At 37.0% G+C, this 16,021-nt stretch overlaps 1 protein-coding gene across 2 annotated transcripts in view; it reads left to right on the forward strand.

Annotated features, from left to right (window-relative positions):
- Positions 1-15,741, forward strand: part of NPHP1 (nephrocystin 1) — a 34,140-nt gene extending 18,399 nt beyond the window's left edge. Inside the window, exons 15-20 of one of the 2 annotated variants that reach the window (XM_081945914.1) lie at positions 1,726-1,802; positions 2,339-2,438; positions 3,664-3,776; positions 6,597-6,670; positions 7,699-7,743; positions 15,258-15,741. In XM_081945914.1, coding sequence (XP_081802040.1) covers positions 1,726-1,802; positions 2,339-2,438; positions 3,664-3,776; positions 6,597-6,670; positions 7,699-7,743; positions 15,258-15,536 — 688 coding nt within the window. In that variant the 3' untranslated portion in view covers positions 15,537-15,741. The remainder of the gene's footprint in view (positions 1-1,725; positions 1,803-2,338; positions 2,439-3,663; positions 3,777-6,596; positions 6,671-7,698; positions 7,744-15,257) is intronic. The other variant, XM_081945915.1, reaches the window with a different exon arrangement.
- The last annotated feature ends 280 nt before the right edge of the window (positions 15,742-16,021 follow it).

A 16,021-nucleotide genomic window follows, 5' to 3' on the forward strand; every position in this document is an offset into this window, starting at 1 on the left:
GACTCAGCCTTCCATCCCTCCGAGGTCAATAAAATGAGGACCTAGATTATTAAGCGTAATATGCTATCTCTGTAAACAGTTCAGAGAATGTTGTAGAAGCACTATGGAGAAGTACATAAATCTAAGTGCTATTGTTATTGCTATTTATAATCGATGATTTTTTTTTCTGTACAGGTTTTCTATAACATGGAAATATTTTTCTCTTTTTTATCTGCCAGTTTTAATAATTTCATTTTTCTTATGCTTCTGGATACTGTATCATTATATTAACAACAAGCCTAAAACCAGAATAATAGTTATTACGCGTGTAAATAGCTTTTTTTTGTGAGGAGGAAACGTCTTTTTGTAATTGGCTTAATTTAGTGCTACCATATTTCCAGGGAAATCATTTTTGTGTGTGCAATAAAAATGACCAAATTTTTTATTTTCTACTTGCTTGCAACTTAAACATAAAATTCTAACTACCCCCTTGCAGAATGTGATTAGTAGAAGGTGAAGTTAACAAACAAATTTCAGTTTGTGGCTCCTCTTAAATCCAGAAACAGACTTTGAGAATACTAGAAATCGATTTCATTGCCATTTACCACCAAGTTTGGAGCACTAATATAACAATAGGCATTTTTTTAGCTGACATAATTCACAGTCATCATTCTTAGATTGGCATTTATACATTAAATATATCCATGTTTAATTTATTATAAAGAATTTTTAAAACTTTTAAACTTAAAAATCAGTTTGTAATGTTTATCAAAAAATACAATGAAATAGAATAAAAATAGATAATTCATTACTGAGGTCAATTGATTATCTAGCATAAATTTTCCTGAATTTGGAAGCTAATAAAAGAAGAGCTTTCTTCTTTTATACCCTATTTATAAAATCAAAGCTGCAGGTTTCCCTTGTCACAACCAACCCGATCTTTTCATACCTAGTTTTTTAATCCAGGGATGTTTTATTAAAAAATAATAAGATTAATTATTTCTGTACAAATAGCACATAACTAAATAGACTAGAATAGAATTATAAAACAGAAGTAAATTTAGTTCAAAAGAGCTTTGCCTTAAATGTCACTCATAAATGTACCTGGGGTGTATATATAACATCAGATATACCTTTCAAGATTCAACTGGTGATTCAGGGTATGATTTAGAGAACTGTGCAGGTATTGCATGCCAAGTAGAAATGTCCATGTTTTAAATTACTTTGGAAATTAAAAACTGGCTTAAACCCAACTTTTTGAGTTTAGTGTGACTGTGACAGGCATTAAAAATGAAATATTAAACAGAGAAGACAATGGGATGCAGAGGCATGGGAGATTTCTGAAAATCAAGTTCAGACAGCTTTTGTGAGTGAAAGCACTACCTAGATTTTAGGGATCTCCTTTTTTCCCTCATAGTCCCAAGGAAGCTCTGGCCTGCCAGAGGAAGGATGCAATGAGGATATTGTTTAATTCTGTGTGTGATACAGCGTATCCAGAAGAGAATATTATGTGGATACATAAAAGAGATTTTAAAAATTAAAAATATTTGATATGGTTAGGGTAATTGTGTTTATGGAATCTTCAAGTATATGCCAACATAATTCATTAAGTCTTCCTAGTGCAAGAAAAAAACCAGCATTTTCCCCTGTAATTTTAATTCTGCGCTAATTCAAAAGAAATGTAAGTTACAGAAGAATTATTTAATATTTCCCTGTGTTATACATCTTTATTTGAATGTTTTACAGAACATATGAGCTGTTTTTGAATGGTGGGACTCCATACGAAAAAAGGATAGACGTGGACCCATCAATTTCAAGGAGAGGTATAATTTATTTTATAATAATATAAAAAAGCAAATGAAAGGTCTCAGTTTACACAATCAGAAATCCTTCTGTGTTTTATTGTTAGCTTTCGAAACATTAAATGTGGCAGTAAGCATGGATTAAATGGGAATTGAAAGCAAAATCTCTTCCAGTTGTACATAGCTTAACACCAAGAAATATTGGTGATAAAAAAGAAATTATTGAAATAAATAGAACTATTTGTAAAGAGTAGATGCAAATGCAGTTATGTCAAGCAGCAAAAACCATGAGGAAAAGAGTGATTTAAAGTTATTTCTTGAAAGAAGAGAATAGCAGTATGATATGTACTTGAGGGTATGCTATCTATAGAGATACAGTAGAAGCAGCTGAAACACATGACTAGAATAATTTAAAAACAAAACAAGCCTGAAGATAATGAAATCAGAATAAAATATGTTACTAGGTTGAGAAATTTTTGAAAAGAGGGGGGAAAGCCAATTTATTGGGATTCTTCTGTCAGTATGTTTGACTGTATGTATTATTTCTTTTACTAAAGCCAGCAGCAATGTTTTTCAACATATCATAACACTGAGGAAACAGCCACAACTTCTAGTGAAATTGAGGTCTATTACCACAAGATCGAAAGGCATACTGAAGTAAGTGAGCACTAGTTATATTGTGGCTCACCTTTTACTGTGCAAAAATAGATACCTATGTTATGCTTACAATATCATACCTTCAAAATCAGTTTTGAGGTTTTTCTCCCAGATCATGTTGAAAGTCTCATAACCTGAAATAAAGCTCTGCAATGAATGTAATTGTCTCTATTATTACATATAAAATACTACAATGTCTTTTGTTATCAAATGCCAACTGTCTCAAAGTTACTGAATGTACAAAAGCAATTAGAATGTGCAAATTAAACAATTAAAATATTCAAAAGTGATTCATGAGTGCAGTATCACTCTCTGATTCTTAAAGTAGCCTGTTTTTTTCCTCTAGCTTCTGTTAACTCTGAAAAATGGTGCTGTTGTTTTAATAGTTGTAAAACTTTTAGGAGTGGGGATATCTTAAAGCAGTATCAGCTATTCATGTTCCTTTAAGGAATAACAGAAAAGGGTTATGTTTTGACTACATATAAAATACTTCTTCCAAATTTCTCCCAAAGTGTGTACAGCCCTAATAAATGGCGCCATCAAACAATAGTGGAAAAAGAATGACGTATCTCAAATTGTGAACCAGAAAAAAAAAGAGGAAGCTACCATTATAAAATTAGACCAAATTAGTATAATGCAGAAAAGGCAACTGTGTTTAATTAATCAATTTAATTGAACAATTAAAACATTTTAATAAAAAAGTGTCCTAGTAAATAGGTTTGCATATTTACAGTTTTAAACCAATATGTATAAGAACAAAATGCCCTTCTTAGATTAGATTACGTGAGTCGCTCTGAGGGAGATGAGTGGTCTCTAAATACGTTAAATAAAATAAAATATGGAAATCTAATTCCTTTTAATAAACAATACTAGCCTGATGAGGTTTGATGACAGCTTTTCTCAGGCACAAGAAATTAAACAACTTGAAAGACATTTTAATGTTACCTACCTTATTGAGAGCAGAATGCTTATGTTTTTCAAAGGGTAGTCTAGAAAAATCCATTATATTATAGTTACATCTTGATTAATTGAATTGCTTTGGAATTGTCTAAATTAAAAGAGCTTTTAAAAGTTGAATTTGTTGTTTTTATGTTTAATGCCAAAATTACTCTATTATTGCCATAGCAATAATTCAGATCTGGTCAGAAAAAAATGTTTATATTATGATATGTCCAAATGTCACTTGAAATGAATGTTGCATTTTCTTTTCATTTTTTTAAACCAGCCTATTACCAGAAGTATTAATTGGCAGCATGTGCTATATGCATCTCATATTGTTTTATCGTCAGATCCTTGGTGACGTACTCCTGAAAGACAGACCAAATGTGCAATATGCAGGTAAGAGTTGCATCTTTGAAGAGCAGAAAATACAGCAAATACGTTCAGTACTCGGGCTTGGATTGAAGTTGCAAGCTAAAAAGATATCCCAGTGATGTTTCATGCAGTCTCATAAAACATGTTTCTTTTGCTTTCAGTTGGTTAGGGTCCTTTATTTTTAATGTTGTAACATAAAGTTGTGACTGTAACTTCAGCTAGATATTTACAAAATGTATTGTATTTGTTCAAAACTGTGTTTGGTTTTTATGCATAATACAGATTGTGGCTTGGAGCTTTGACTGGTTTGCTTTAAGTGAGTCTTGGCCTCTGGCTGAACTGAAGCCCAAAGCTTTTAAATTGTTCTGGGTTTCCTTTGAAAAATGCCGGTGTGTGTGTGTCTTATGGGTGAATGTTGTGTCCCACTTCTCTTTCCACTTTTTCCTCTGCATGACCTGTGCAGTAACTCGTTTGCTTGATTGACAAGTGCCTTGCCACTCTGCTAAAATTCAAGTGCAACATACCTGGCTGGCCTCTCCCATCTGATCTCAGTCTTCTTAGCAACTTTGTTCTTTGTAGCTGATATGGATGACGTTGCATTTCCCCCGGAGTCTCCCATCCCAGGCGCATTTTTTTCTAGAACATGAATATTTTGAGTCTGTGCTGAAACCAAACATGTATTTCAAGTCAGCGCCTGGGCCAAATATGCATCTTGTAGTGTGGATGAGGACCACCTAGTAATTATGGTGTTCTTTCTGGAAATGTCTTTACTTTCTTTTTTCCTGTTTGAAATCCATTTTTGGTATGATAATGATAATGTAAAATGAAATGAATTTATTTTTCTTGAATTTAAAAAAAATAATATGTACCTATAAAGGTAAGTGTTGTTAGAAATACTGAGACAAAAATTTTCCCCCCCGCCCTTCTTCTAAACTGTATAACTTGTCTTTCTTGCCCATGGATTCAGTATTTATTATGCAATATGCCAATTTTGGCAGGGGAAGGATTTGTTTTTGCAGGTTGAGAGTTTCTTATGATTCTATAGCAACTCTTTTCTTTCATCGTCTTTTCTTTTCACAGAACTACAAGTATGAAATATTGCATATGTCAGTATTGTTCTTATTTTACCAGTTGCTGTTATTTAGGTGAACAAACTGGGGTTATATTGCAATAAAGTCAACTATAACGTACCACCAATTCTTTACATAGGGTCAGCAGTTGAACAATGCTTTTGCTTAATTCCGGGGTGTTAAACTGGCAGCCCATGGGCTGATTGCATCACGTACAGGCCACGCCCACCCTGGCTCCATAAAGGGAAAAAGTGTGATACATCACGTGATCAGGTTTAGCACCCGTGGGCTTAATGGGAGAATGGGATGCATTAACACCTTGCGAGGGGGAAAAGCTATGACAGCTAATTCTGGAAAATTAATTAAATCCATGAATAGGTAGAGATTTAACCCCCATGTTTTATTGCCTTTTGTTTTTGGTTAGAGTTAAATTTCTGATTCTAACTTCCAAATGCACTTTTTTATGTCACCTAAAGTTGCATAGTTACTCTAGAACAGGGGTGTCAAACTGGCAGCCTGCGGGCCAGATACGTCAGGCTCACGCCATGCCCACTCCAGCTCCACGAAGGGGAAAAACATCACGAAACATCACATAATGGCAACGTGACATGGCGAGCTTGACACCCATGCCCAAGAACAAGCAAATTACATCTAGAGACTACAGCTTATGAATAGAAATCACTCATTCAATTTATCTGCTTAGCCTAGTAAGAGTTGTCAATATTTGCTCTGTTTTGTTTTTTATATTAGGAATGGGGGACTTTCTCTTTTTGTTCTCAGGTGACTCATATATAGTGTGTCTTCAGTTATGGGTCAGTCCTATTTAATTTCCATCCATTTCAATTTTTTAGATAATATTTCCCAACATACTCAGCGTTATGCAGCTTTTTAAAATATCAGTAATTTTGGAAGTACAAAAGTCTTCTTTCGTTGAGGGTGTTACTTGGAACCCTGACAACTGTGTTAATAAAATATAGGGTACAAACGCTTGGATATATTTTTTAAATTAAGAATTATTTGAAAAAATGCAGCCCAGAGGTGGGTTGCTGCTGGTTCGGCTTGGATCGGGCGAACCGGTAGTAGCAGTGGGGGGAGGCTCTGCCCACCCACCTGGATGCTTCTGTGCATGCGCGCGCAGGAGAGCACCTGAACCCGTAATTAAAAAATTGGCAACCCACCACTGGTGCGTACGCTAAAGGATAATGGTTTTCCTATTAATCAAGAACTACAAATAAGTTTATTGAAATGAAATTCATTCATTTTGTAGATCAATAGAGTTAGGCAGCCCACTTAGTGACATAAAAGTACTCTTTGGCTTAGGTCCATTTGCTCAGCAACTGTTCAAAGTTATGGTGGCACTGAAAAAATGGACATACAATTGGTCCCTGAAGTTCAAGCTCTCAAACTCTTGTGGTCATGTGATCACGATGCAGATGCTTGGATGTCCATTATATAATTGCAGTGTTGCAGGGAGCTACAAATGATTGTCATTTGTAATCTTCCCACAAGCAAAGTCAATGGGGAAACTAAGCGGGGAAGGTTACAAGTTGCTCTAGTAAGTTGTTCCCCCTTACACTTCATGTCCCCACCTGTGTGTAGCCTCTGTTGACCCTCCCAAGCCCTCCCCTGGTCTTCCTCAGTTCACGTATAGCCTATACTGGGCTTCCGATGACTGATTAAATAAGGATAATGCTTATAGTTTTCTTTAAATTTCTTCTGTCATACATGCATGAGAGCCATATAAATATGTTATATGCTTTTGTTCCCCTTGCAGATTTGATCAGCAATCCAATTTTGGCAACTTTTCCTAAACTCATGGAACAGCCTGATGTAATGGATGCACTTAGGGTAGGTAAAATGTATTGCATTGCTAGATCTGAAAATAGAATTCAGATTAAATGTATTACTAACATGATAGGTTTCAGTTCCTTTACATATTTCTATCAACAGTTCTGAGACATGTTCTGATGCTAAATTTCAAGAAATATTATAGAAGTAAAGTATATAGAAGTTGAAGGAAAATGCCTGAAGAATTTAGAAAGGTTGGCTTAGGAGGGGCTGGAATTCAACAACAGAGTATAGCTTATTCACATGGAAGCTCTGAAACTTTTAAATTTTGAGTATTTTATTATAGCAGGAATGATTTCTACTAACTTCTCAATGATGTAAATTGAATATGAATATAAATTTGTTTCAAGTGAGAAAAACCTGGAAATATGCATCTGCCTAGCTGGAGTAAGGACAATAGATTAAGAGTGTATTTTGATAGTGCTAGATGCGAAAACAATAATTTAATAATTTATTTATACGCTGTCCAATTCTCAGTGATTCAATTATATTCAAAATGGTACTCTTATTAATGAAAAGAAATGCAGTCTAGGAAGATTACCACTAAAATGGAAATTAATTTTTTTTTTAATTTTGAAGAGTTTGTAATGCAGTTTTTCAGGAGAACTAGAGGGACTGGTAGAAATCACTTTCTACTTGGATATAACACAAGTATGTAACAGATATTTCCCATTAATGAAATTTTGTTAAGAACTTTAGATCTTTTTTTTAAAAAAAGGAAATATCAGTGAATTTGAATTCAAAATACAGTTCTGAATTATATTTTGAGGAACTACACTCACCTCATATCTGTTATAGTAAATCAGAAACTAGGGCCTTTTCTTTCTTTAAGCTTTTCAGAAGGTTTTGGATGTTTTTTTTTCAGTATTTGAAACTCCTGTGATAAACTCCAACTTTCTGTTGGTGTAATGCAAAAAACAACAAACCACAAAGAATTACGTATCCACAGTCCTAATTTCTCTATACTGATATACAAACACTGAAAATTGGACAACTGCCTATATTGTCTTGAAATTTATTATTTTTAGAGTTCCTGGGCAGAGAAAGAAAGTACACTAAAGAGATCAGAAAAGGTAAGCTTTTTCAATAGGAAGACAATACTTTAAAGATATAATGAAATTGTGACCCTATGTCTCATTGCGCAGAAAACTTCCAAATGAAGAAGACTACAGCTATACTCCTGTCTTGGGCTCATTCAGGGAATCCGCCCTTTTCCCACTGCCCATACCCCACAGCTTTTTGATGGGAAGAATGCTGCAGAAATTGTGCATTATGTGCAAGTAATTTTTCCAGAAGCCCTTAGTGCCTTGTCCAGGAAATCTTTATGTTTAAGTAACTTTGACTTTAACTGTATATCATTTGAACCTTCCTGAAGCTGGGATTGGAGCTGCTGGATAGAAGGGGGGGTGAGTCAGAGAGACAAAGAGACTGAGGTGGGGCCCCTTAAACTCTATATCATTTGAACCTTCCTGAAGCTGGGATTGGAGCTGCTGGATAGAAGGGGGGTGAGTCAGAGAGACAAAGAGACTGAGGTGGGGGCCCTTAAACTCTATATCATTTGAACCTTTCTGAAGCTGGGATTGGGTGAGTCAGAGAGACAAAGAGACTGAGGTGGGGGCTATGTATCTATATATCTATAAACCAAAATAGCAATAATACATTCTGGATTAGTGTGCTTGAGATTGTAATTTTATTTTATTTCAAAATGACCAGTTTAGTTCAATGTAATAGCTGTTTTGCACCTGTCTTTCGCAGTACTCTTTTCAAATTTGGATACTGTCCCCTTTGTAAACAAATTACTAGTCTACGTAGACAGATTACCTATCTAGAATCTGTAATCTGTGCTCTCCAAGCAGAAACTAGGTGTCTACTTCAGCCATTCCACTCTATGGAGATGCCACACTATCAGCCCTCTCTGCCACAAAGATCTTGCAGGAGAAGAGCAGTCTGGACAATTGTGGGATCTGGCAGGTTGAGAGCTGTGAACCATAAACACAAAGCTTTTGCTGTGACCCAGCAAAACAGATATAGTGCCCTTGCTGACCTTAATGGGGACACTAAAGAGGTAGGTCAAGGTAGTAGTGATAATGATGACTCAAATAAGCAGGGGATCGTGGTCCAAACTGAAGAACTTTTTTCGGAAAGGCGAAATGTGGAACCAGGTATCACACATCAGTCGCAGAAGAAGAGCAAGGTATACAAAAAGAGAAGCCACCTTCTGGTTGGTGATTCAATCGTAAGGGATGTAAATTTAGGAGAGGATATGGAGGTTTTAAAAGAGGTCAGGTGTCTGCCAGGTGCTACTGCCAGCAGAGACAAGAGGCATATTCTTAAGATAGTCGAGAATGCAAGTAAGGACTGTGACGTTGATGCTATTATACATCTTGGCACTAATGATCTGTCCCAGAAAGATGTACTTTCTGTGCAGAATGATTTCCAGAACTTGGGGTATGAACTTAATAGTATAGGTTGTAGGCTTATCTTTTCAGAAGTTTTACCAGTATATAAGGAACAAAAAGGGAAGGGCCAGCGTGTAGCAGAGTTTAATGTGTGGCTAAAGGAGTGGTGTAAAAGGGAAGGCTTTGGTTTTATTAGTCATGATGCCTGTAGCTGGTCCAATGAAAAACTGTACAAATGAGATGGGTTGCACGAAAGGGATTGAGTTACTTGGCATTAAATTCACAGATTTTTAGATAAACATTTAAACTGAAAAGCGGGGACAGAAAATTAATAGATACAGAACATTTCTGTCCCCAGCAAACTAAAATTCATAGGGTTATAAGTGCATGTAACATAGATGTGTGTGTGGGTAAGATTATCACTCCTGCTGTCAAGCAAAACCAAGCATTTAATAGTGATTGCCATAACATGTGCATGAATCACACAAGTGGCAAGAAAATAGGGGCAGTCAGGCGTAACACAGGTTATGTAGACAGTAAACACAAGGTCAATCAAAATGGACTCAAATGTCTATACACCAATGCCCAGAGTATGAGGAATAAACAGGGTGAATTAGAAATTCAAGTAAAAGAGGGCAGATACGATATTATTGCCATTACAGAAACTTGGTGGGATGAAACTGACAAATGGAACATACAGCTAGAAGGATTTAAATTATTTAAAAGAAATAGACCAAATAAAAGAGGAGGTGGAATTGCACTATATAAAGGAAATAACTACGTCTCTACAGAAATAGAGCACAACAATGATGAGAACTATCTTGAATGCATTTGGGTCAATATTAAAGGTTGTGGGGGAAACGACATTGCCATAGGTCTATACTACAGGCCACCCAACCAAGCAGAGGAAGTAGATGGACATTTTGTAGGAAGCACACCACAATAGTAATGGGAGATTTTAACTACCCTGACATCAACTGGGAAACAAACTCTGCACCAAGTGGAAGATCCAACAGGTTCCTAACAAACCTAGCAGACAACTTTGTTTTCCAAAAAGTAGAGAAGGGAATAAGGGGATCAGCCATATTGGACTTAATTCTCACTAACAGAGAGGAAATGATAGAAGGTGTTGAAGCCATAGGAACCATGGGGGCAAGTGACCGTGCAATATTGGAATTCAACATTATACAAACACAAGTAGTAGAACAAAGTCAAACTAGAGTCTTGGACTTTAAGAAAGCTAATTTCAATAAACTTAGAGAGAGCTTGGGAAGAATTCCATGGATGAGAATCCTCAAGGGGAAAACAACTCAAGAAGCTTGGGAAATTTTGAAAAATGAGATTACAAAAGCCAAGTCTAGCACAATACCAATGAAGAAGAAAAATAACAGCTCCCAAAAGAAACCAGCATGGCTGCATAAAGAACTATCTGACAATCTGAAAGACAAAAAAGGTAAGTATAAAAAGTGGAAGGAGGGGGACATAACTAAGGCAGAATATCAGCAAATAGCCCGAGCCTGTAAAGATGAAGTGAGGAAAGCTAAGGCTCACAATGAAGAAAGGCTTGCCACAAAAGTAAAAATTAACAAAAAAAGCTTCTTCCAACATGTTAAAAACAAGAAAAAAGTTAAGGGAACAATTGGTCCATTGCTAGGAGAAAGTGGCAAGAAGGTGACAAGCAACAGGGAGAAAGCAGAACTATTTAACTCATGTTTTGCATCTGTCTTTACACAAAGGGATAAAACAGTCCAACCTATCAAAAGCAGCACCACAAAAATCAGATTAGGAACACAAGTTGAAATAGGGAAGAAAATGGTAAGTGAGCACCTGTCTACCCTAGACGAGTTCAAATCACCACGACCGGATGGATTACACCCCAGGGTTCTGAAGGAACTAGCAGACGAGATCTCAGAACCACTGAATTATATCTTTCAGAAATCCTGGAGTACCGGGGAACTACCAGAGGACTGGAAAAGAGCTGGTGTGGTTCCCATCTTCAAAAAAGGGGAAAAAATAGATCCAGGAAACCACAGACCTATCAGCCTGATCTCAATGCCAGGAAAGATTCTGGAAAAAATAATCAAGCAACGAATTTGCGAACACCTAGAAGCAATCAAAGTAATAGCCAAAAGCCAACATGGATTTGTCAAAAACAGATCATGCCAGACTAATCTTATTGCATTCTTTGATAATGTGACAAAATTAGTGGACCAGAGGAATGCCGTCGATATAGTTTACTTGGACTTCAGTAAGGCTTTTGATAAGGTAGACCATAATCTACTACTAGATAAAGTAGAAGAATGTGGGTTAGACAGCATCACCACCAGATGGATTCATAACCTGCTGACCAACCGCACTCAACGTGTAGTCCTCAATGGAACTGCATCTACATGGAGGAAAGTATGCAGTGGAGTACCCCAAGGCTCTGTGTTAGGCTCCAGGGACGTGCGGTCAGGGGAGGCAGGGGAGGCAGAGCCTCACCTCTCTTCATGAAATAATAGTATATAATATTATATACTATATATATATATATAATATTATAATATTATATACATCCGTCCGGCTGCACCCAGGAGCTGCGGAGGCAGAAATGTCAGCGCTCCCGGATGACGAAGGCACGAAAGCGACTGGGGAACCCAGTCGCTTTCGTGCCTTCGTCATCCGGGAGCGCCGACAACATTTCTGCCTCCGCCCTCCGCAGCACCCGGGCGTGCCTGGACGGAGGTAGCCAGAATGCCGCCGAGGCAGTCCAGCGTGCGTGCGACCGAGGATCAGGCTGCCTCGCTCGCTCTTTCGTCCACCTGGACCGCCACGGCGTCGCTGTGGCTACATCCGTCCGGCCGCACCCAGGAGCTGCGGAGGGCAGAGGCAGAAATGTTGGCGCTCCCAGATGATGAAGGAACGAACGACGAGAACCTTCCTGCCTCTGCTGGATTTCGCACGCTAGGTTGCCTTCGTCATCCGGGAGCGCCGACAATTCTGCCTCCGCCCTCCGCAGCTCCCGGGTGCGGCCAGACGGATGTAGCCACAGCGACGCCGAGGCGGTCCGGGCGGACGAAAGAGCGAGCGAGGCAGCTTGATCCTCAGTCGCTCGCCCACCGGACTGCCTCGGCGCCATTCTGGCTACCTCTGTCCGGGCACGCTCGGGAGCTGTGGAGGGCAGAGGCAGAAATGTTGTCGGTGCTCCCGGATGACGAAGGCACGAAAGCGACTGGGGAACGACGAGAACCTTCCTGCCTCTGCTGGATTTGCCTCTGCAATATGCAGTTGCGAGGAGCGCGCAAAGTCCAGCAGAGGCAGGAAGGTTCTCCTCGTTCCCCAGTCGCTTTCGAGGACTGCGGAGTGTGAGCTGGCGGAGCACACTCAGGAAGGCGGGGAATGGGATCACGTGTGCTGGAGGCTGAGACAGCCTGAGCCTCCAGCACACGTGGTCCCATTCCCCGCCTTCCTGATGACGTCACCAGCCTCACCAGCCATAAACCTCACCGCACGTCACTGTTAGGCCCAGTACTCTTCAACATCTTCATCAATGATTTGGATGAGGGAATAAATGGGGAACTCATCAAATTTGCAGATGACACCAAGTTGGTAGGAATAGCCAACACTCCAGAAGATAGGCTTAAGATACAGAAGGATCTTGACAAACTTGATCATTGGGCACTATCTAATAAAATGAAATTCAATGGTGAAAAGAGTAAGGTTCTACATTTAGGCAACAAAAACGGAATGCACAGGTACAGTATAGATGATACCTTGCTCAGTAGTAGTAACTGTGAAAGGGATCTTGGAGTCCTAATGGACAACCATTTAAATATGAGCCAGCAGTATGCAGCAGCTGCCAAAAAAGCCAACACAGTTCTAGGCTGCATAAATAGAGGGATAGAATCAAGATCACGTGAAGTGTTAATACCACTTTATAATGCCTTGGTAAGGCACACTTGGAATACTGCATTCAGTTCTGGTCGCCACGATGTAAAAAAGATGTGGAGTTTTGGTTGCCATGATCTAGAAAGAGTGCAGAGAAGAGCAACAAAGATGATTAGGGGACTGGAGGCTAAAACATATGAAGAACGGTTGCAGGAACTGGGTGTGTCTAGTTTAATGAAAAGAAGGACTAGGGGAGACATGATAGCCGTGTTCCAATATCTCAGGGGTTGCCACAAAGAAGAGGGAGTCAAACTATTCTCCACTACTTTTCTTTTTTTCATTATTCCCATTCTTATTTTTGAATTTGATTTAATGTTTTGAGAGAATTGAAGTAGAAAAAATATAAGTAAGAAAAATATTGAGCATGTGAAAGACAGGAAATAAAATATAGATAGTTATTCCTGTTCGACTTTGAATTGAACATGTTTGGTTAACACAGTATTAATCACTGACAAAACTATAAACAGTAACTACATTAGATCAACACTGAAAGTTATAAATCAGAGTAATATATAATTCTATAGATAAAAAATCCACATTTCAGATATGTGACAGATCCATATAGAACATAATCCAAGAATCATTTTCAATTAGAATTAAATTCTGCCTCAGATTTACTTTTTATGTAAGAAACTAATCTGGACATCAAAGCAAACTTTCACAATTTAATTAGCCCTTCTTCCAAAGAGTAAATCAAAGGTCTTTTGCAATAAAAAGCATTTGAAATTCTTTCAACTATTAGCATATGCAATACTCATTCTGTGTATTTTAAAGGGACAGTATAGTGAAATATCATAAGAATATCTCATGTTACAATGGAATTATGACTATCTCTTAATTTGTTCCTTACAATTGTGATTTTCCATATTGTTCAGCTTTACAACATAGCTATAACATATAAAAAGAGATCCAGACGCTTGGGTACATTTCTAGCATTTTCTAGAAAAATAACTTCTTGATCAATTTTTTTTAGAATGGTGATTTTTTTCCCCAATCTAGTTTTTCTCTTTTTTAAAAAAATGATGCACAGGGGGGCGGGGTACATTGCATTATGGGTGCATTATTGCATGATTTCAGCACGCGAAGGGAAAAAGGTTAGCCATCACTGCCTTAGTATATTCATCTTCATGAAAATAAACATTTAATAATGGCGCAAGGAGGGGAAAGTCCATACTTACTCTTTTGCTGTTTTTATCTCAAATCTCCAGTAGATTACTTAACATTACATATCCTATTACATATTTTTTTTCTGTTGTATATAGTTCAGATATATCCATGCAGCCCCTTTGGAAGACCTGCCCTTCTATAAAGGTTATAGAACTATATAAGACATGATCTGTTCTGAAATCCATATTAAATGTTAACCCTTGTTCTCCTAAATCCTGAAGGTTCTTAGTGTTTTGTCAGGCCATATATAATTCATGTCTATTCCAGTTATTTAGTAACTTATTCTCAATGACAACTGGAATCATTTGAAAAAGGAAGTCACATTGTGATGGAATATTCATTTGGTGGCTCTAGTTCTTTCTAACTGGAATAATTTTAATTTCTTTCTTTTGAGAATATCAATAATATTTTTGCAAGTTGGCAAATAATTATTCTTGAATAAATCTTTATTGTTCCTTGTTTACCTTCTTATTATCAGTGTTAAGTCTAGTTATTTGGCATGGACATTGTTTTCTTTTTTTTTGGTCCAATTTCCATATAAGCAGTTGAGGTTTTTTTTATTAATCCAATAACCTGACACAACACATAATGTTACAGTGGCATTATGCTGAACAATTGTAAGAACAATATCAACATCAAATAATTTCAATGTGTGTTTTTGTGTAATTCGCAATATTCTATTATCTTGGTGAGTTGAACTACCAATGGTGGTAATGTCAGTAAAAATGAAGGAGGAGAAAAGGGTTATTTTGTCTTATTGTAATCTAATTTACTACCTTTAGTAAATAAGTTCTTTGAGGCTCAGCTTTTTTACCATTCACATTTCAAAAACTGGGTAATTAAGGATAATTTATCTTTCCTTTGTCATTTGTCAGAACTAGCCAGTTTTATAGATGTAAACTTGAAAAAAGCACAAGACCTGCTTCCCATTGATTTTCAAACATTTGTGTAATATAGGATATAAAAATGGGTAATTTCTAATGCAGTATCATCAGATAAAGAGTGATGATTTTAATGCAAAAAAGAGAAAGTTTTAGGATGCCATCAGGGAACAGTACATTTTAAATATTCTGCTTCCTCTTCCTCCTAATTAGAGAGACCATGAATTTCTGAAATCAATGTTTGTCCTGATGTACCATGACACCGTCTATCCGCTTCTTCAGTCTGTGTCACTCCCAGAATACAAGTGGGCAGAAGAAGAATCTGAAGGTACTCGCTGGAGAATAATAGCTGAATTCCTGAAGAAAAATCAAGAAAGAGGGGGCAGTCTACCTTCTCTGCTATCGTTGGAAAGCCCTCATAAAGCTTTTGATGTCATGGAAACTGCATATGACTTTTTAGGAGAGGCTAGAAAAAATAGTTCTCTAATATGAAAGACATTTGTGGCTATTCCTCTACCAATTGCCAACACAAAGTAATTAAATAGAACTGATAATGTGTTCCAAAATGTTGTATTTTTATCATTTGACTAAAACTTTTATATCAAATTCATAAATGCAATCTATTGATAAACTTTTTTAAAAAAAACCTATCATGTTGGTTATTGATTTGTATATTTATGAAGGAAGTAAATGCATCCTAAATATAATCTATTGTGTTTTTATCTTTTTTCATGGAGTTATTTTCCTGTTTCCTTTATATTTCTTTACATTAAGCAAAATTCATTTGATGAATGTTGGTATCTAACCAACTAACTAACATTATTGAATGTGAGACAAATGAGTAATGTCAGAAATTATAGTAAATCTTAAAAATCACTTTAAATACATATCAGAATTGAATCTGTTACAGACATTGCTTTGAACGTATATGAACTGAACATGCCTATAACATAAATGTTTATGATTATTAGTAAATG

The sequence above is a fragment of the Natrix helvetica genome (assembly GCF_964273705.1).
Source record: "Natrix helvetica genome assembly, chromosome: 2".
NCBI classification, from domain to species: Eukaryota; Metazoa; Chordata; class Lepidosauria; order Squamata; family Natricidae; genus Natrix; species Natrix helvetica.